At 46.0% G+C, this 21,644-nt stretch overlaps 1 protein-coding gene across 1 annotated transcript in view; it reads right to left on the bottom strand.

The window, feature by feature from the left end:
- GALNT1 (polypeptide N-acetylgalactosaminyltransferase 1) overlaps nucleotides 1–21,644 on the bottom strand; it is a 224,930-nt gene that overhangs the window by 187,935 nt on the left and 15,351 nt on the right. The window contains exon 2 of the mRNA XM_075314935.1: nucleotides 7,280–7,510. Coding sequence (XP_075171050.1) covers nucleotides 7,280–7,415 — 136 coding nt within the window. The 5' untranslated portion in view covers nucleotides 7,416–7,510. The remainder of the gene's footprint in view (nucleotides 1–7,279; nucleotides 7,511–21,644) is intronic.

Below are 21,644 nucleotides of genomic sequence, written 5' to 3'. Positions count from 1 at the left end.
TTGCTGTATAAAACATTCCCAAAACCATGACACTTCCTCCTCCAGCTTTCACTGACTTCTTCACACACTTTGGGTTCAGTCTTTCCCCAGTTTGTCGACGAAAATAATGTTTCTATTCAGACCCAAAGCCATCATCACTAAAATGAACTGTGGACCACTTCTCCTTTGTCCACACAACATGCTCCTCACCAAAGGTGAGTCTAGCCTTTTAATTCTATCTGCTAATGAGAGTTTTGGTCACCTCAGAGTGGGCTTTCAGTCCAAATGCGCTTATCGTGACACTGTACGATGAGACACATCCTTACCCTGTTCAATGCTGAACTGGAGAGCAATTCCAGCTGTAGTGTTGAAACAGTTACTTATGGAGATTCTCCGCATTATCCTGTCCTCTCTTTCATTTTCATTCGTGGGCGACCAGCCTTTTTGGGGAACTTTAAAGAGATTGTGATTTTGCAGTATTCTCAAAATCACAGACTTGAAATGACCAACTTCTCTTGCTATGGCTGATAGGGTCACTCCTTTGGCCTTCATCTGGACAACTTGCTGCTGGAGGGTTTCAGTCACTTTGGCACAGCACACCACTTTTGCAAAGTCAGTGGAAACTGGAAAGTTAGGCTGTCAGTTACATAGGGTTTGTCAGATAATTAAGGAAATTAGCACCAGCTGCCAGATTTACACCAATAGCTTACAGGTATCTGAAAGTGTTCTCTAATTTTGATCAGTGTTATTTTTTCATTTATCTCATTTACATTTGTATTATGTGCTTTACAATAAATTCAATTTATGAAATATATTTACAATACTGTGAGTTTACTTATGTTAGGATATAATCACATAGGACTACACAATGACCTTAACATTTAGGAAATTGTGTTGTTCTCTAATTTTATTCTCCAGTGTATACTGTAAGATTGAAATTGCAGGTGTCACTGGACCATGGGCTAGATCATTGCATATTAAATACCTTGTTTCGTCAAACACTCTGTCCTATAGTAAACAGGAGATGACGCCCAGCCTGATCACAAAGTCCAAGCTTTGAAGGATCACCAGGCCGAGGTGTTAGGAATGACACTCTAGTGCCAGTGATACCTCCATTGGTTCTGAGTCTCTGTAATACACAGATGTTATGGTTCTTTGTGTATTACCAGTCATGAGGATGTCAGCCTTAAAGTAACGTTATCTTACTGATGTTATAATTTCCCTTATAACCATGTTGAATAAAAAAAAAAATAGAAGAAAATCAAAATAGCATTTTTTCCAGTCCTTTGCAGTATTAACGTAGGAAAAAAAATAAATACATAGGTCCAGTCAGCATCACGACACCTGTATAACCCAAGCAATAAAAGTAGCTTGCTACCTAGGTCTCATACACACCTAAAAAGAAGGACATTATATACCTTTTAGGCTACTTTCACACTTGCGTTGAACGGTATCCGTTGCATTGCATTGTGTGATGGATGAAACGGATGTGTTGCATATAGTGGCACAACGGATGCTGCAAAACAACGCAATCCGTTTGGGTTTTTTTTTTTACAGTTTTACCGTCGGCAGACTATTGTGAACGATCAGCCGATCGCTCACAGTAGCCGGCCGCCAGGTGATCAGCCGATCGCTCACAGTAGCCGGCCGCCGGGTGATCAGCCGATCGCTCACAGTAGCCGGCCGCCGGGTGATCAGCCGATCGCTCACAGTAGCCGGCCGCCGGGTGATCAGCCGATCGCTCACAGTAGCCGGCCGCCGGGTGATCAGCCGATCGCCGACAATGTGTGCGGGGTGCGGAGTGCGAAGTGGGTGGAGCCGAGCAGGGCCATGGCTGACGACGTCAGTGCCGCAGGGACTGCATCGCTGAGGGACAGGTGTGTGTGTGTGTGTGTACACACGTACACATATGGAGTGCGGGAGGGGGCGGAGCCGAGTGGGGAAGTGTCGGGCTCCCGGCACACGTAACCAGGGCTCCTTGGTTACCCGATGTGTACCCTGGTTACGGGTGCAGGGAGCCAGAGAGAGCCTGTGCAGTGAAATCCAAAGGATTCCGCTGCTCAAAAAAAGTTACATGCTGCGTTCCTTCCGCCCGACACAGCGTCAAAATAACGACGCTGCGTCGTACGGCGGATGCAACGCTGACACTTGCGTTACAGTGCATCATCCATACAAGTCTATGGAGAATAGCGCAGTCCATAGTGACGGACTCCGCTGAACGCAAGTGTGAAAGTACCCTTAGAGTTTGGCAACATTTTATTGTAAAAAACTATGCATCCCACTCAGTACACAAAAAAATAGCTACGGTGCCATTCTTTCTCTGTCGCTGCCTCACAAAATAGGTTAAAAACAAAAGCATGTGATAAAAAATGCATACCAGTTTATATGGCACCAGTAAAAAGTACAACTCCTGGATCAAAATGATCACTACACCTCTTCATGAATAGATTCAGAGGTATAGTGTCCAAAATAGGGTCACCTCGTGGGGGGGGGGGGGGGGGGTAGAGATGAAGTTCCCTTGGTAATGAATGCCTCAAGGGCTCTTCAAATGCAATGTGGTGGAATAGGCCATTAGAGTAAAACTGGAGCAACCAACAGCGCTCTTCCTCTTGAGACGTAAGAGCATATTTTGAATATTGGCCCTGGAAAGGTTTCTTTGCGTTGCCTGCAGAAGCTTGCTGCTAAACTTCAAGTGGGCTAATGTCTCCCAAGCATAAATGCACATAGAAAACAAGATGCCAACATGAAGCTGACATGGCAAATGTTATCCATTAACTATTATAGGGACAACTTAGAAATTGAAAAGTGCAATATTTTTCCCCAAATTATTTGTGAAAATTTCAGGGTTTTTCTTCAAATAAGAGTAAAACCATAAACCACACCTCTGTAGCTCTGATTACTTTATACAGAAAACGTAGACAACGGTCTAAGTGGTGGTATGTATGGGGACTCTAAAGGAAGTGTGGTATACATCTAGTTTACAGTTTGGATCACACAAAGACCATTTATTTCTTGTTTCTGTATTTTTGTGAATTTGTCTCCAAATGTGTACATGTACGTATGCTTCTTTTTGTACGTATCTGTCCATGTGCGTGTCTGTGTGTGAATGGGGCCCACTGACACTTGCCTAGGGCCCACAAAAACCTGCAGCCAACCCTGCGCTAGAGGCAGATTCTCAGGGAGATCTATGTCCAGTCCATAGATCTTAACAGCTCATTTACGTTATAAGAAAAACGTGGATTTCTCAAGAATAAGACATTAGATCGCAGATCTCAAGGTATCATTTTATTCAGCTTCCCATATAAACTGCCTATCCTACTGACAGATTTTGTTTAAAGGGAACCTGTCACCTAGAATATGCGTTCTGACCTATCAGCAGATGCATGTGTGCCCTAATTACACCTCCCTACCCATCCCTGTGCTGTAAAATTGTATATGAAAGTAATAAAAAACATCACCTTCACATTTCGTATGTAAATAGCAGGGAATGTGGTCACAAGGGCGGCGCCTTGCCCTATGGACGTCTGCATATTTCCGTGGTATCACGCCCCTGTGCTGCAATGCGTGCAGGATAGAATGAGCGATGGGGACGTCGCTCCATGGTATCACACCCACAGGGGCGTGATACCACGGAAATATGCAGATGTCCATAGGGCAAGGCGCCGTCCCTGTGACCACATTCCCTGCTATTTACATACGAAATATGAAGGTAATGTTTTTTATTACTTTCATATACAATTTTACAGCACAGAGATGGGTAGGGAGGTGTAATTAGGGCACACATGCATCTGCTGATAGGTCAGAATGCATATTCTAGGTGACCGGTTCCCTTTAAAGGGAGCCTGTCAGGTGCAATATACGAGCAGAATCACAGGCAGGTCTGGGTGCATATTGCTAATTCCTGCTTAACCGTCCCTGTATACACTAGCATAGGTAATGAGATCTTTAGGAAAAGTATTTCTAAAGATCGTTTCTTATATGCTAATGAGGCCCATGACTAGTCGAAGGGCATGAGTTCCCTTGGCTAGTCGGCTCACATAGCATGCTCTAGCACACCCCTGTGGGCATACTAACATGCTATTGAATGTGCAGCTTTGCCACACATACCTCAGTCTTGACGGCCGGCAGAGGATGGATGTGCACTGGGCATGATCCGGAGTCCCCAGCACTTCCAGCCATGTGCACTAAATTGATGCCGGGTGTAAGCTTCCCGACTTCAAGGAAGTAGAGTGCGCATAACCGGAAGTGCTGGGGAATCTGGATCATGCCCAGTGACATCCATCCTCTGCCGGCTGCCATCAAGACTGAGGTAAGTGCAGCATTGCTGTGCATTCATTAGCATGTTAGTACACCCACAGGAGTGTGCTAACATGCTAAGGGAGCAGACTAGCCAAGGGAACTCACGCCCTTGTGCCTAATCCCTCGCCTCATTAGCATATACTAAACGATCTTTAGAAATCCTTTTTCTATAGATCTGTTTATCTATGGTAGTGTATACAGGGACGGTTAGGCAGGGATTGCCAATATGCACCCAGAGCTGCTCGTGGTTCTGGGTGCATATTGCACCTGACAGGTTCCCTTTAATGCATTTTCGACAGTTTTTTTTACACAACTGGGAAAATGCACAAACATTTTAGTGACTTTTGGCATTTTTTCAAGAAATGTCCAATCACTTCACCACAATGGGCAGGGAATGGGCAGCACTAGGTCATTGGTAAGACGTAACAGCAGTTTAATAGGGCAACTTTCAACATAAATGTACCTCTTAGTGAATTAGGCCACTCAATAACACTGACGTGTACAGCGCTGGTCCTCATGGATTGGACCCAGCGTATTCTTTACCAAGTTTTTGGAGCAGAAAGTCTCCATCTCTACAATCAAAACTTACATTTTGTTTGGTTTTTGGAGAAATGCGGCTACAAAAAGTAACTCAGCAAAATGTTAAGTGTGAATACAGCCTAAAATTACACTATTAGGCTATGTGCGCACTAGGCGTTTTTGCCGCGTTTTTAGCGGCGTTTTTTACCGCGTTTTTGTGCTGAAAACGCAGTGACATTGCTTCCCCAGCAATGTCAATGGGTTTTCAGAAGTGCTGTCCTCACACAGCGTTTTTTTTTAGCTGCGTTTTTGTGGTGACCACAAAAACGCAGCATGTCAATTATTTCTGCGTTTTCCACTGCGTTTTTCACTCATTGAATTCAATGAGATGTTAAAAACGCAATGAATAACGCATATAGCCGCGTTTCTATGACTAAAAACGCAGCTATACACGCAAGGGGTGGGCACTACAGTGACGTGTACAGGAAGAGGATTCCTTCTGTTGGTAAACACAGAAGCAGGAATCCTCCCGGTACCGTCACCGCTGCGTCCACCTCCCGTCCTGTGCATGTCAGCTCCGTGCGGCGCCATGTCTGGGCGGGAGGTGGAGGCAGCGGCGAAAAACAAAGTGAACAGTAGAAAAAAAAAATGTCATATACTCACCTGTCCGCAGGGTCCCGGTGCCATGCCCGCTCCTGTCCCGGTCCCGCCGCTCTGGCTGTGTGCAGTCTCCCCGGGGCAGGACCTTGCTTGCAGGACCTGGCGCTGATCACCTGATGCAGTCACCTGACGCATCAGCTGATCGTAGTCTCGCCGGCTTTTTCGCGCCCGGCCGGCTATCAGCTGATCCTGCCGTCAGGGGACTTCATCAGCTGATCACCGGCAGCTCTTGCAGCGATCGTATAGGATCAGACTCCTGTCCAATCGATCGCTCCAGGAGCTGCCGGTAATCAGCACAGCAGATAAGTGAGTATTATTATTTTTTTTTTTTCTACTGATGCATCTGCTGATTGTATAATCGGCTTTTATACAATCAGCTGCTGTGTGATGTGATTCACATCCTTTAACCTGACAGATCATCTGATCGCTTTGCCTTCCAGCAAACCGATCAGATGATATTGGATCCGGATTGGACGGCGCGGGACCCTGACCCAGGATTACTGCGGAGGGGGGTTCTTTATTTCAATAAAGATGGAGTCACTAATTGTGTTGTGTTTTATTTCTAATAAAAATATTTTTCTGTGTGTTGTGTTTTTTTTTTATCATTACTAGAAATTCATGGTGGCCATGTCTAATATTGGCGTGACACCATGAATTTCGGGCTTAGGGCTAGCTGATAATATACAGCTAGCCCTAACTCCATTATTACCTAGCTCGCCACCCGTCACCAGGGCAGCTAGAAGAGTTGGATACAGCGCCAGAAGATGGCGCTTCTATGAAAGCGCCATTTTCTGGGGTGGCTGCGGACTGCAATTCGCAGTGGGGGTGCCCAGAAAGCATGGGCACCCTGCACTGTGGATTCCAATCCCCAGCTGCCTAGTTGTACCCGGCTGGACTCAAAAATTAGGCGAAGCTCACGTCATTTTTTTTTTTTAATTATTTCATGAAATAATTAAAAAAAAAAGGGCTTCTCTATATTTTTGGTTCCCAGCCGGGTACAAATAGGCAGCTGGGGGTTGGGGGCAGCCCGTACCTGCCTGCTGTACCCGGCTAGCATACAAAAATATGGCGAAGCCCATGTCATTTTTTTTTTCTTTTTGGGCAAAAAACTGCATACAGTCCTGGATGGAGGATGCTGAGACTTGTAGTTCTGCAGCTGCTGTCTGCTCTCCTGCATACACTAGTGAATGGAGGATGCTGAGACTTGTAGTTCTGCAGCTGCTGTCTGCTCTCCTCCATACACTAGTGAATGGAGGATGCTGAGACTTGTAGTTCTGCAGCTGCTGTCTGCTCTCCTGCTTACACTAGTGAATGGAGGATGCTGAGACTTGTAGTTCTGCAGCTGCTGTCTGCTCTCCTGCTTACACTAGTGAATGGAGGATGCTGAGACTTGTAGTTCTGCAGCTGCTGTCTGCTCTCCTGCATACACTAGTTCTGCAGCTGTCTGCTCTCCTGCATACAATGAACATTTTGAAGAAGGAAATGACATCAGACCTTTTTTTTTTTTTTTTTTTTCATCAACAATCTTTAATGGCATTGTGCACTGATTAAAAACGCAGTGAGCAAAAACGCAGCAAAAAACGCACCAAATCGCGGCAAAAACGCATGCGTTTTTGCCGCGTTTTTTTAGCCGCGGGTGCGTTTTTTAGACAAAAACGCACATAAAAACGCAGCGTGAAAAAAACGCCTAGTGCGCACATAGCCTTAGTGAACATTTCTAAGATCATTTCAACATAAAAATACCACTTCAAACCATGACAACACATCAATCAAAAGTATCAGATAACAGGCAAAGAGAAAACTAGAAACGGGGTAAACTCACCATCTCCAGCAGGCAGGCCTCGCTCCTTATCCTCACATTTGTTGCATTCGCTGAAGTACAGCAATAGAAATATATCCAAGAAGACCCAAACCAATGAGGTGGCCAAGACCACCTTAAAGTATGCAAATTTTTTCATAGCAAGAAAAAAAATAAAAATATATTAAAAAATTGTGCCACAAAAATAAAACACAGCGTTGTACCACGAATTCAGCTTCATTAGTCTTCTACAAACTGCAAGAAGAGAAAAATAGTTGTGAGAACAGAAAATTCACAGAAAAGTTCAGCTAAACAGTTAATCTTATGTAATGATACACCGCACTGTGCAACTAAAGAGTTAATAGACTGTAATTGAACACAGCATCATAATGTGCAGCCAAAGGGTTAATTGTATAATGATACCCAGCAATAATGTGCAGCCAAAGGGTTAATCTTTTGTAATGATACATTGCACTGTCCTGTGCAGCTGAAGAGTTAATCTTCAGAAATGATACACAGCCCTGTACTGTGCAGCTGAAGGGTTAATCTTCAGTAATGATACACAGCCCTGTACTGTGAAGCTGAAGGGTTAATCTTCAGTAATGATACACAGCCCTGTACTGTGCAGCTGAAGGGTTAATTTTCAGTAATGATACACAGCCCTGTACTGTGCAGCTGAAGGGTTAATCTTCAGAAATGATACACAGCCCTGTACTGTGAAGCTGAAGGGTTAATCTTCAGTAATGATACACAGCCCTGTACTGTGAAGCTGAAGGGTTAATCTTCAGTAATGATACACAGCCCTGTACTGTGCAGCTGAAGGGTTAATTTTCAGTAATGATACACAGCCCTGTACTGTGCAGCTGAAGGGTTAATCTTCAGAAATGATACACAGCCCTGTACTGTGAAGCTGAAGGGTTAATCTTCAGTAATGATACACAGCCCTGTACTGTGAAGCTGAAGGGTTAATCTTCAGTAATGATACACAGCCCTGTACTGTGCAGCTGAAGGGTTAATTTTCAGTAATGATACACAGCCCTGTACTGTGAAGCTGAAGGGTTAATCTTCAGAAATGATACACAGCCCTGTACTGTGAAGCTGAAGGGTTAATCTTCAGAAATGATACACAGCCCTGTACTGTGAAGCTGAAGGGTTAATCTTCAGTAATGATACACAGCCCTGTACTGTGCAGCTGAAGGGTTAATTTTCAGTAATGATACACAGCCCTGTACTGTGAAGCTGAAGGGTTAATCTTCAGAAATGATACACAGCCCTGTACTGTGAAGCTGAAGGGTTAATCTTCAGAAATGATACACAGCCCTGTACTGTGAAGCTGAAGGGTTAATCTTCAGAAATGATACACAGCCCTGTACTGTGAAGCTGAAGGGTTAATCTTCAGTAATGATACACAGCCCTGTACTGTGAAGCTGAAGGGTTAATCTTCAGTAATGATACACAGCCCTGTACTGTGCAGCTGAAGGGTTAATTTTCAGTAATGATACACAGCCCTGTACTGTGAAGCTGAAGGGTTAATCTTCAGAAATGATACACAGCCCTGTACTGTGAAGCTGAAGGGTTAATCTTCAGAAATGATACACAGCCCTGTACTGTGCAGCTGAAGGGTTAATCTTCGGTAATTATACACAGCCCTGTACTGTGCAGCTGAAGGGTTAATTTTCAGTAATGATACAGAGAACTGTACTGTGCAGCTGAAGGGTTAATCTTCAGTAATGATACACAGCCCTGTACTGTGCAGCTGAAGGGTTAATCTTCGGTAATGATACACAGCCCTGTACTGTGCAGCTGAAGGGTTAATCTTCAGTAATGATACACAGCCCTGTACTGTGCAGCTGAAGGGTTAATTTTCGGTAATGATACACAGCCCTGTACTGTGCAGCTGAAGGGTTAATCTTTCGTTTTCCGGTAGTAATAGAACATATAGGCCACCCTGCAATAGCCGGGCATTAGGCACAGTTTTTCAGAATGCCATGCACCCAGTGCAGATGTCCCCGGAGCCGGTAATGGCCGCCTCAGTTTACAGAATTAGACCTTACGTCAGTATATCAAAGCTAAAACCAGGAGACGCTCCACAGCACAAAGTGCGACTCGTGACGTCATAGTCCCCTCTCCGGATTTTGACTTACAAATACTCATGCAAATTACTGAGTAAATACTGGCGTCTAAATAAGGCCCAAGACTGGGATCCTAAGAAACAGCCAATAGGACATTACCATATATCTACAGTATTCCTCACCTATATAGTGCGCATTAATACCACAGCACTTTACAGATGAGATCACCACTGTCCCCATTGGCCTCACATTTTAACTCCCTTGTTGTCCTTGGAATATGTACCCAGGACCCCAGTGCCAACCACCAAGCTGCCAAGATACTGCCTAGCGCAGTAACAAAAACAATGGTGGCAGCGGTGCAATGTCTGTGTCTTGGACCTGCTGACATCAGCATCTATCTGGTCATAAAATTAACCAATAATAACTGTGTGTGTGTGTGTGTGTGTGTGTGTGTGTGTACACATATATGACCCAATGCAAGGAACAGTGTGAAAGAGTGACTGTTCAAACAACGCACAGGCGCTCAGTGCACCATGGCGTGTCCAAACATTTACGGTAGGTGCACCTTCCCATCTGCTTTCCCACCCCCCTCTATCTCCACCCTCTCTTCTATGAAGGACAGCTCCAACTTCATAGAACCAAAAAAGTGCGGACATACACTTAAGATCAAAATTAGAGAACAAAACACAATCCTATGTGATTATATCCCAACATGAGTAAACTAGCAGCATCTTAAGCGTATTTCATAAACTGAATTTTTTTCAAAAAGACATAAAAATGTAAATGAGATAAATGAAAAAGAACACTGATCAAAATTAGAGAACACTATCCGATACCTACAATTATTGGTGTAAATCTGGCACCTGATGCTAATTTCCTTAATTATCTGACAAACCCTATGTAACTGGCAGCCTAACCTTCCAGTTTGTACTGACTTTGCAAAAATGGTGTGCCATTCCAAAGTGACTGAAACCCTCCAGCAGCAGGTTGTCCAACTGAAGACCAAAGGAGTGACCATATCAGCCATAGACAGAGAAAGTGGTTGTTAAAAGTCTGGGATTTCGAGAATATTGCATATTTACAACTTCAGAAGCGCTATCAAGTCCCCCAAGAAGGCTGGTCGCCCTCAAAAGACAAATGCAAGAGAGGACAGGATAATGCGGGGAATCTCCATGGGGAATCGTTTCAACACTACAGCTGGAATTGCTCAGCACTTCAGCACTGAACAGGATCTGTCTCATCATACAGTGCCACAATGTTTAAGAGCATTTGCACTAAAAGCCTCTCATTAGGAGAAAGTATCCAAAGGCTAGACTCACCTTTGGTGAGGAGCATGTTGTGTGGACAGAGGAGAAGAGGTTTACAGTTCATTTTAGTGATGAAAGCAAGTTTAAATTTATTTGGGTCTGATGGGAAACATTATGCTCATCAACAAACTGGGGAAACACTGACCCCAAAGTGTGTTAAGAAGTCAGTGACAGGTGGTGGAGGAAGTGTCATGGTTTGGGGACTGTTTTCTGCAGCAGGAGTTGGACCTATCATACAGCTACACGGCAGAATGAATGCAAGTGTGGATCAGAACCTTCAACGCATGGTTCCTTACTTGCGTTCATTACTCAATCTGCCAGCAATTTTCATGCAGGACAATGTCCCCTGTCACACAGCAAAATGGGTAAAACAGTTCCTTGAAACAGAAAACATTGAAACAATGAAATGGCCAGCCCAGAGTCCTGATCTAAATCCCATAGAAAATCTCTGGAAAATCCTTGGTGACAAAGTTATGGCCAAGAAACCCACAACAGTCAAAGAACTATGGAAGATACTGGAAGAAGAGTGGACCAAAAATCACACCAGAGCAATGTGAGCGACTAGTGATGTCCTGTGGCTGCAGATGTGCTGAAGTCACTCAAAGCAAAGCCCTGTACACGTCCTACTGATTGGTAACTATTATTACCTTCAGAAAATGTACTTCTAGTCTTTCTCTGTGCTACAATCATTGTTGTTTCCTAATTATGATCATCACATTTTAGGCAAAATTAAGGATTTATGTTGATAAACTTTGGATCTTTTGTAAAACACTGTTCTAGTGGCATGATGCACCCCTTACAAAAAAAAACACAACAAAAACTTCATCTGTTGATAAATGTAATGACAATATTTCTGAAATAAGCCAGTTGTTGTGTAATTCTGCCCTGCAGTGTAGAGGGGAAGACTGGCAGGTGGGTAGGTGATTAGCCCGCCATGATGCTGTGCTGACCGAGGCCCTGTGGAAAGCCTTTCACAGAGGTCTGCCACGTGAGCAATCCACCCGTGACAGGAGCTGCTAGCCGCTAATGCCAGGTTCACATTACATCTGTTTCCTGGCTATGACATTGTCTGGGGATGTTGTGTGAAGGGAATGGGAGCTGCAGAACCCAAGAGCGTCCATTATACAGTGCACGGCGTCGTGCGGTCCTGGTTCCGTACGCTGGTTACTTGCGGCCATAGCTGTCAGATATTGAGCGGTCACCAGTGTCTAATCCTTGGAAACCCCTTTCTCAGAAGTCAGGCTACAGTCACATCCGCTGTACACAACCGTGTGCAGTCTGTGCTAATCGGACAGAACATGAACTCCATTTCTTTGAACAATACATTTATACAATGGATCAGTGTATCCAGGCCATCAGACTCCCAGCATGCCCTGATGTCATCTTTTCGTGGATCAGACTCATCCATTTAAGTCTATGGAGATCCGTATAAAGCAGATAACTCTGTACTTGGGCGTTCTGTCAATTTTTCACTATTGTTTAGAGTCAATGGATAAGTCAGTTTATCGCCTTCAGGGAAGGGGTTATCAGAAAGAAAAGGACCCATTCTCTAAATCAGGATTAGTGATGAGCGAGCACCACCAAACTCCGTACTCAAAACGAGGTGCTCTGACGAGTGCGAGAATAGCGGGAGTGCTCACTCATCACTAGCTGAGGTATGTGCACTCAGCCATTGTCACACCGGCGTAGCCACTGAGGGTTCCCAGTGAAGACACTGCAGGAAAACATTGGTGGTTCTTGCGTCGGCTTTCACTCTACACTAAAGGCCGCTTTACATGCTGCGATATCGTGACCGATATCGCTAGCGTGGCTACCCGCCCCCATCGGTTGTGCGACATGGGCAAATTGCTGCCCGTGTCGCACAACATCGCCCGGACCCATCGCACTACTTACCTTCCCTGCGACGTCGCTGTGACCGGCAAACCGCCTCCTTTCTAAGGCCCTGTGCGCACTTGCCGTTTTTTGCCGCGGATTTTTTACGGATTTGCTGCATGTTTCGATTCATAACATCTCTGCAGTGAATCACCAGCAAATCCTATGGGGAAAAAAAATCCTGTGCGCACTAAGCGGAATTTGACAGCTGCATGTTTTGCTGCGGGATTCCCGCAGCAAAAACAATTGCATGTCACTTCTTTTCCGCAGGTAGCTGCGGGATTTCACTCCATTGACTGCAATGTAATCGTGAAATCCCGCAGGGAATAACGCAGGCAGCAAATTCAGTGCGGTTCATTGCGTTTTCCTGCGTTATTCCCTGCGGTATTTCGCGGTTTACCTGCGGTAATGTTCATCACTGCCTGCGGTTTGCAGGGAAGTGATGTTATTATGCCAGAAAGAGGAAGCGGAGCAGGGTAAACACACACACACACACACACATATCACAGACACATAGAACACACACATATCACAGACATATAGAATACACATAGAAAGCAAACGGAAATATAGAAAAAAAACACGTGGGCTCCGCTGTATTTTTACCTTCCAGCCGAGGTAAACACACATTGGAGGACCGGTATTCTCAGGCTGGGGAGGGCGAGGGGAAGGGTTAATGTCCCCCGCCTCCCTCCCACCTCCCGCAGCCGAGAACATCAGCCCGCAGCTGCCCCGGGACTGTCGCATGCATTATGCGGCAGTACCGGAATGTCCCCAGCTCTTCTAGATGCCGTGATGCAGTGGCGATCCAGGTAATAAGGAGTTAATGGCGGATCGCCGCCACTAAGTCCAGGCTGTCTATGTGACAGCTGACATGATCAACCCGTAAAGTGAAAACACACACACACCGAAAAATCCTTTATTTTAAATAAAAACACAAAAAAGCCCCTGGTTCACCCTTTTATTAACCCCTCCCGAAACAAAGCTCCGACGTAATCCACGTCCTGCGATGCTTGCATCCAGCCGCGACTGACACTGTCACAGCGCTGAATGCAGCCTCGCAGCGAGACAGCAGGAGTAACCACAGGGCATTTCCCACGGCCGGTAATGTGAACTCACTACCGACCGTGAGAAATGCAGCGTTCTGTCCTCTATCTATTCTTCTGTCTATTTAATTTATCCATCTACTATCTATCTCAGAAGGAAATGATTTTTTTTTTGATTTTTTTTTCAATGTGCTTTATTGCATTGAATGCAATAAAACACATGTACCAAACCGCACGCGGCAAAACCGCGGCAATACCGTGAACAATACCGCGGTAAAACCGCATCAAACCGCATGCGGTTTTCTGGTGCGGTTTGCCGCGTTTTTATAACGCGGGTGCGGTAATCTTTCAATGCCTGCGGAATTTTGAGAAAATTCCATTTTCCAGTGTGCACATAGCCTAAGGGTGTGGTTCGTTCAGCGTCACAGCGACATCACAGCAGCGTCACTAAACCGCTGCCCAATAGAAGCGGAGGGGCAGAGATGAGCGGGACGTAAAATCCCGCCCACCTCCTTCCTTCCGCACTGTGGCCGGGAGGCAGGTAAGGAGAGGTTCCGCGCTCCTGCGGTGTCACATGGAGCGATGTGTGCTGCCGGAACAACTTCGTTACTGCTGGTGTAACGATATTTGAGAATGGACCCCCACGTCACCGATGAGCGATTTTGCGACGATGTAAAATCGCTCATAGGTGTCACACGCAACGGCATCGCTACAGCGGCCGGATGTGCGTCACAAAATCCGTGACCCCAACGAGATCACTGTAGTGATCTCGTAGCGTGTAAAGCCCGCTTAAGTATGGAGGACAGGTAACTTCCCAGCGGAAGTCGCCCAACAAATGAGCATGTCCCGTCTCATCTGCTTCAGACTTTCCTAAAAGAAGGGACAAGACGGAACAAGTGCACAGCAATGTCATTCTGCCCTGTTTCAGGTGGATCGAGAGCAGAAGTCCCTGGAAAGGTGCCATGTGCACACCATTACATCTGTGCTTCATTTTTGCCAATGTGTTTGTCAGTTTCCGTTTTTCTATCCATAAGCCAGTCAGTCATGCTGTACAATATCATTAAATAACATTTCCCACATGTCTACTTTACATCTGCGTCATTTTGCAAACATCACTATTTTGTTAGGATAAGTTTAGCATTAATTTCTAATTTTTTCAAGAAATTTACAACCCATTTACCTATTGAGATTTCAAGCACCACTCTAGTATTTATGTTTACTTCCCCACTGGAGTGGTGCTTTAAATCTAAAGGCCCAGTCACACTAAACAACTTACCAGCGATCCCAACGACGATACAACCTGATAGGGATCGATGGTAAGTTGCTAGGAGGTCGCTGGTGAGATGTCACACTAAGCGACGCTCCAGCGATCCCACCAGCAACCTGACCTGGCAGGGATCGCTGGAGCGTCGCTACACGGGTTGCTGGTGAGCTGTCACACAAGCAGATCTCACCAGCAACCAGTGACCAGCCCCCAGCGACGCGTGGAAGCAATGCTGCGCTTGGTAACTAAGGTAAATATCGGGTAACCAACCCAATATTCACCTTGGTTACCAGCGAACACCGCTTGGCGCTGGCTCCCTGCACTCCTAGCCAGAGTACACATCGGGTTAATTACCCGATGTGTAGTCTGGCTATGTGTACAGGGAGCAGGGAGCCGGTACTGGCAGCTGAGAGCGGCAGATGCTGGTAACGAAGGTAAATATCGGGTAACCAAGTAAAGGGCTTCTTGGTTACCCGATGTTTACCTTGGTTAACAGCATCCACAGAAGCCAGCTCCCTGCTCACTGCACATTTAGTTGTTGCTCTGTCGCTGTCACACACAGCGATCTGTGCTTCACAGCGGGAGAGCAACAACTAAAAAATGGTCCAGGACATTCAGCAACAACCAACGACCTCACAGGAGGAGCCAGGTTGTTGCAGGATGTCACACATAGCAACATTGCTAGCAAGTCGTGCCTCAGCAGCGATGTTGCTAGCGATGTTGCTTAGTGTGACCGTACCTTAAGACCCCAGCCCCCATCAATTACTTGCCCGGTGGCTTCACCTGTCGCCGCTGCTTCGGACAGTCTCGGAGGTTTGTGACTTGCTGCCAGCTCCAGTGTTCCTTGGAGTGGCAGGGGCCCCTCTATAATACAAGTCTATGAGAGCCTCGTTCTGGCCTTACTCTGATGCATTGGGAGCTTGTGAAGTAACATCTGACTTCCGGCCAGTTAGAGGTTACTGTCACAAGATGGCACAGTGGGACCAGAGCGGCGTCCGTAAAAGGTAAAGCCACCGGAAGGTGAGTATATGACAAGAGGGCAGGAGGCTTACATTTATATCACCACTCCAGCACTGAAAAGGAAAAAAATACACTGGAGTGGTGCTATAAATGGGCTTTGAGGGGCTTATATATTGGCAACTCTCCAAAAGTGGTGCCATTTTAAAAACCGCACCCCTCAAACACAAACTGCTCACAGGAAATTTAGTATTCCTTCAGTTGCTACATAGGAATTTAAGCAAAGTGGAATGAAAAAAAAAAAACAAACTTTACATTTATATTGCTTCCTCTAAAATGTTGCTTTAGCCCAAACAAAATGGACCACCCAATTTGTTACCCAGTTTCTTCTGAGCTCGCGGATACCCAATATTTGGTCAGAGTATTAGGATCAATGGTAAGGCTCAGACGGGAAGGAGCAATATTTGAATTCTGGACCATTTTGGCAGAAATAGATTGCAGGTACCATGTCGCATTTGCAGGGTCCCTAAGGTACCTTAGCAGCAGAAACCCCCCACAAGTGACCCAATTTTAGAAACTACACCCTCAATGATTTTATCCAGGGGTATAGTAAGCAGGTACTACAAAGAATTTTATTACATTAGGAAGTCATACTGAACATTCATTTTTTTTTTTCACTAAAATGTTGCTTTAGCCTCAATTTTTTTAGAAGCGTTAACATGACAAAGTGGTATATCAGATAGCAGGAGAAAAGCAGGTTTAAATACCGCGCCAAACCACAGGAGTCCAGATGATGTTAGTAAAATTCTTCCCTTTATTTTCACAGGTCTACGCGTTTCAAGGACATATCCGTCCTCTTCCTCAGGACAATGTACAGAGAATACTATAGCAGAGAGTGGGCCGCAGGCTCCCATATATATGTTACAAACAAGCCACGTATTCACTATTTGCGTCATCACCCTCCCTGTGACTCATGGACACGTGGGGAGTGGATAAAGTTCTGAATGTTGAAGAAAAGGAAAAAAAAGAAGGAAAAAAAGAGGAAACAAGAGGAAAAAAACGAGAAAAGGGGAAAAAAAAAAAAAGATGTAGTGGAATTGTGCTGATAGAAGGGCAAAAATTATGATATATATAAATATACTAGAAGGTGGCCCGATTCTACGCATCGGGTATTCTAGAATTTACGTATTGTGTAGTTCATGTATGATTTTTGTTATATATATATATATATATATATATATATATATATTATATAGATGTTGTTGTGTGTAGTTACCAAGTGTTTGTGTAGGGCGCTGTACATGTTCTGGATGTTGTCTGGGTGTGATGGGGGGTGAGAGCGGTGTTGTTTGTGTATTGCGTTGTTTGTGGAGCGCTGTGTGTCTGTAGCGTTGTGTGTGTGTTGCGCAGTTTGTGTGTGTGTGGTGTGTTTTGGGGGGAGGTATGTTTTGTGCAATGTGCGTGTTGTGCGGTATGTGCGTATATTTGTGTGTGCAGCGTTGTCTGTGTGTGTGGGTGTCTGTGTAGGGCAGTTGTTTGTGGTTCCCTGTGTGTGTGTGTGGTGTGTTGTGTTGTGCAGTGCGCGCGCGCGCGTGCGTATGTTTGTGTGTGTGTGTTGGGGGGAGGTGTGCACTTCCCATCGTGCTCCATCCCGTATGCTGCGCACCCCCCATCGTGCTCCATCTCCCATCCTGCGCACTCCCAAACGTGCTCCATCCGCCATGCTGCGCACTCCCAAACGTGCTCCATCCGCCATGCAGCGCACTCCCCATCGTGCTCCATCCCCCATGCTGCGCACTCCCAAACGTGCTCCATCCGCCATGCTGCGCACTCCCCATCGTGCTCCATCTCCCATGCTGCGCACTCCCAAACGTGCTCCATCCGCCATGCTGCGCACTCCCAAACGTGGTCCATCCCCCATCCTGCGCACTCCCAAACGTGCTCCATCCGCCATGCTGCGCACTCCCAAACGTGCTCCATCCCCTATGCTGCGCACCCCCCATCGTGCTCCATCTCCCATCCTGCGCACTCCCAAACGTGCTCCATTCGCCATGCTGCGCTCCCAAACGTGCTCCATCCGCCATGCTGCGCACTCCCAAACGTGCTCCATCCGCCATGCTGCGCACTCCCAAACGTGCTCCATCCGCCATGCTGCGCACTCCCAAACGTGCTCCATCCGCCATGCTGCGCACTCCCCATCATGCTCCATCCCCCATGCTGCGCACTCCCAAACGTGCTCCATCCGCCATGCTGCGCACTCCCAAACGTGCTCCATCTCCCATGCTGCGCACTCCCAAACGTGCTCCATCCGCCATGCTGCGCACTCCCCATCGTGCTCCATCTCCCATGCTGCGCACTCCCAAACGTGCTCCATCCGCCATGCTGCGCACTCCCAAACGTGGTCCATCCGCCATGCTGCGCACTCCCAAACGTGCTCCATCCGCCATACTCCGCACTCCCCATCGTGCTGCATCCTCCATGCTGCGCACTCCCAAACGTGCTCCATCCGCCATACTCCGCACTCCCCATCGTGCTGCATCCCCCATGCTGCGCACTCCCAAACGTGCTCCATCCGCCATGCTGCGCATTTCCAAACGTGCTCCATCCGCCATGCTGCGCACTCCCAAACGTGCTCCATCCGCCATGCTGCGCACTCCCAAACGTGCTCCATCCGCCATGCTGCGCACTCCCAAACGTGCTCCATCCGCCATGCTGCGCACTCCCAAACGTGCTCCATCCGCCATGCTGCGCACTCCCAAACGTGCTCCATCCGCCATGCTGCGCACTCCCAAACGTGCTCCATCCGCCATGCTGCGCACTCCCAAACGTGCTCCATCCGCCATGCTGCGCCAGCATCAGCCTCTCCGTCTCCAGCATCAGCCTCCCCATCCCAGCCTTCCCCAGGTTCAGCCTCTCTCCTCTCAGCCTCCTCCAGCACGCCGTGCTCCTCTGCCGACACTCACAGATCCGATCGCATACACTCACACACACCCACACACCCCCACCCGATCGCATACACTCACACACAAAGACACACACACTGACGATATTGCACATACGCGCTGATACTCACAACATCCGGGGATATCACATGCTTCTGGCCATGTGGTCCCCCGGCAGGTCCTGGAAGCTCACAACAGCACAGTATCGCCGCCGAGAAGCAAGCGATATCCCAGGATGTTGTGAGTATTTGGATGCGATGTGATGTGTGAGGTGTGTGTGAGTGTGATCTGATTTGTGTTTGTATGTGTGTGTGTGTGTGTGTGTGTGTGTGTGTGTGCTGTTATGTGTGTGTATGTTCCGCAGCTGCAGGACCTTGATGTGTGGATGCGATGTGATGTATGTGTGAGGTGTGTGTGAGAGTGAGTGTGAGCCGGTGTACACTGGTAACTATGATACACATCGGGTAACTAAGGGACCTTAGTTACCCGATGTGTATAATGGTTACCAGCTTTCACGGCCTCCGTCAAGATCCCAGCATCGCAAGGTTATGTCTGGCGCTGCCGGGATCCTGACGGAGCCGGTGTAGAAGCAAGCGATATCCCAGCATGTTGTGATGTGTGAGGTGTGTGTGAGAGTGAGTGTGAGAGTGAGTGTGATCTGATGTGTGTGTGTACTCACCTGGGAATCGGAGCTCCGTGTCAGTTGGGCCAGAGCGAGCGTGCATTGCGTGAGGGGGGCGGGGCCTGCAGAGAACCGGGGCAAGAGGCCAATCCGTGAGGGGGGGGCGGGGCCATGGCGAGCCCAGCGGCCAATCAGCTTTGTGTCACCGTAAGGACACAATTTCGGAGCATGACAGACAGACAGATAGACAGACAGAATAAGGCAATTATATATATAGATATATGTGTACGGTGGTGAATGCAATGTAATAGGAAAAAGGAGTGGACGTGGTAGAAAAAAAGAGATGTAAATATGTAAGTGTTTGTGAAATTAAGTAATAAGATCAAATAAACGATCAACTGAAAAGACAAAGTGTGGTGATTATTTATATTGTGAAAATTAGTAATGTCCAGATTGAAATAGAAACAAAATTTTTTTTTTATTTAGATTCAATTAAACCCTTGCCACAATATTGGTGAGGGCAAGGGAATGTGAAAACGCCGCTCCCGCTTTATGCCCTGTTTCTCCACTACACGTCCGCATCAGTCCAGTCCATCTAAATAAAAAAAATGTTTTGTTTCTATTTCAATCTGGACATTACTAATTTTCACAATATAAATAATCACCACACTTTGTCTTTTCAGTTGATCGTTTATTTGATCTTATTACTTAATTTCACAAACACATACATATTTACATCTTTTTTTTCTACCACGTCCACTCCTTTTTCCTATTACGTTGCATTCACCACCGTACACATATATATATTTATATGTATCATAATTTTTGCCCTTCTATCAGCACAATTCCACTACATCTTTTTTTTTCCCCTTTTCTCGTTTTATTCCTCTTGTTTCCTCTTTTTTTCCTTCTTTTTTACCTTTTCAACATTCTGAACTTTATCCACTCCCCACGTGTCCATGAGTCACGGGCAGGGTGATGACGCAAATAGTGAATACGTGGCTTGTTTGTAACATATATATGGGAGCCTGCGGCCCCCTCTCTGCTATAGTATTCTCTGTACATTGTCCTGAGGAAGAGGACGGATATGTCCTTGAAACGCGTAGACCTGTGAAAATAAAGGGAAGAATTTTACTAACTTCATCTGGACTCCTGTGGTTTGGCGCGGTATTTAAACCTGCTTTTCTCCTGCTATCTGATATACCTCTTCGTTGCGGGACTGCTGCCTTCCACGCTACTTATACGCTTGTTAAGGGGTTGTGACTGGCACAACCCTACCAGGTGAGTGCTTTTATTTGCATTCACCCCCTTGTGTCATACCGGGTAAGACCCTATTGCGCCTTCTCTTTCCACAGCTCCTTTTGCAACATGACAAAGTGGACATTTCCAGTCTTTCCTCTGAGCGCAGCAATACCCCACAAAGTCAAATGTTCTGTTTGGTGAAACGGGAGGGCTTCGAACGGAAGGAGCGACATTTGGAATGTCAGGCTGTGTGCACACAGTGCATTTTTGGTGCAGTTTATGGCTCAAATCTGCATGTCTCCCTTCTCCCAGCAAGGTCAATGTGAATTCTGAAGTGCTGTGCGCACGATGCTTATTTTTTCCTTGCACTTTTGGGAGCAGAAAGAATTCTGCAACATGTAAATTGTTGGTGCGTTTTTTTCCTGTGTTTTGTAGCCCTTTTTAGTCATTGATTTCACAAAAAAAAAAAATGCATGACAAAAACAGACCCAAAAAAAAAAAAAAAAAACACACACCAAAAACACGTATGCATATTTTGTTGTGTTTTTCTACCACAAAGTGCAAATTTTGGTGCACCGAAAACGCAGCGTGCGCACATACCCTAAATTTGACTGAAATATGGCATTGCAGACAACATGTCTCATTTGCAGAGCCCCTGAGGTACCAAAACAGTCAAAACCTCTCAAGTGACCCCATTATGGAATGTAGACCACTCAAGGAATTCATCTAGGGGCGTGTTTAGAATTATGTACTTACTCATAGGTGCTTCACAAAATGTTTTAAAATGTGAAAACTAAAATTATGTTTTTTTCAGCTAAAATGTTTTAGCTCTAAATTTGTAATTTCATAATGGATAATAGGAGAAAACGAACAGCATAATTTGTTACACAAATTCTCTACAAAGTGATGACAATACCTCATATCTGGTCAAAAACTGCTGTTTGGGCACATGGCAGGGCTTAAGAAAGAAATTGCACTATTTGGTTTTAAGTGTAAATTTGTCTGGAATAGATTGTGGACACCATGTCGCATTGGCAGAGCCCCTAAGCTGCCAGAATAGAAGAA

This window comes from Anomaloglossus baeobatrachus, chromosome 6 (genome assembly GCF_048569485.1).
Source record: "Anomaloglossus baeobatrachus isolate aAnoBae1 chromosome 6, aAnoBae1.hap1, whole genome shotgun sequence".
Taxonomy (NCBI): Eukaryota; Metazoa; Chordata; class Amphibia; order Anura; family Aromobatidae; genus Anomaloglossus; species Anomaloglossus baeobatrachus.
The sequence above is the reverse complement of the archived record's forward strand: the minus strand, read 5'-3'. Positions and strand labels throughout refer to the sequence as shown.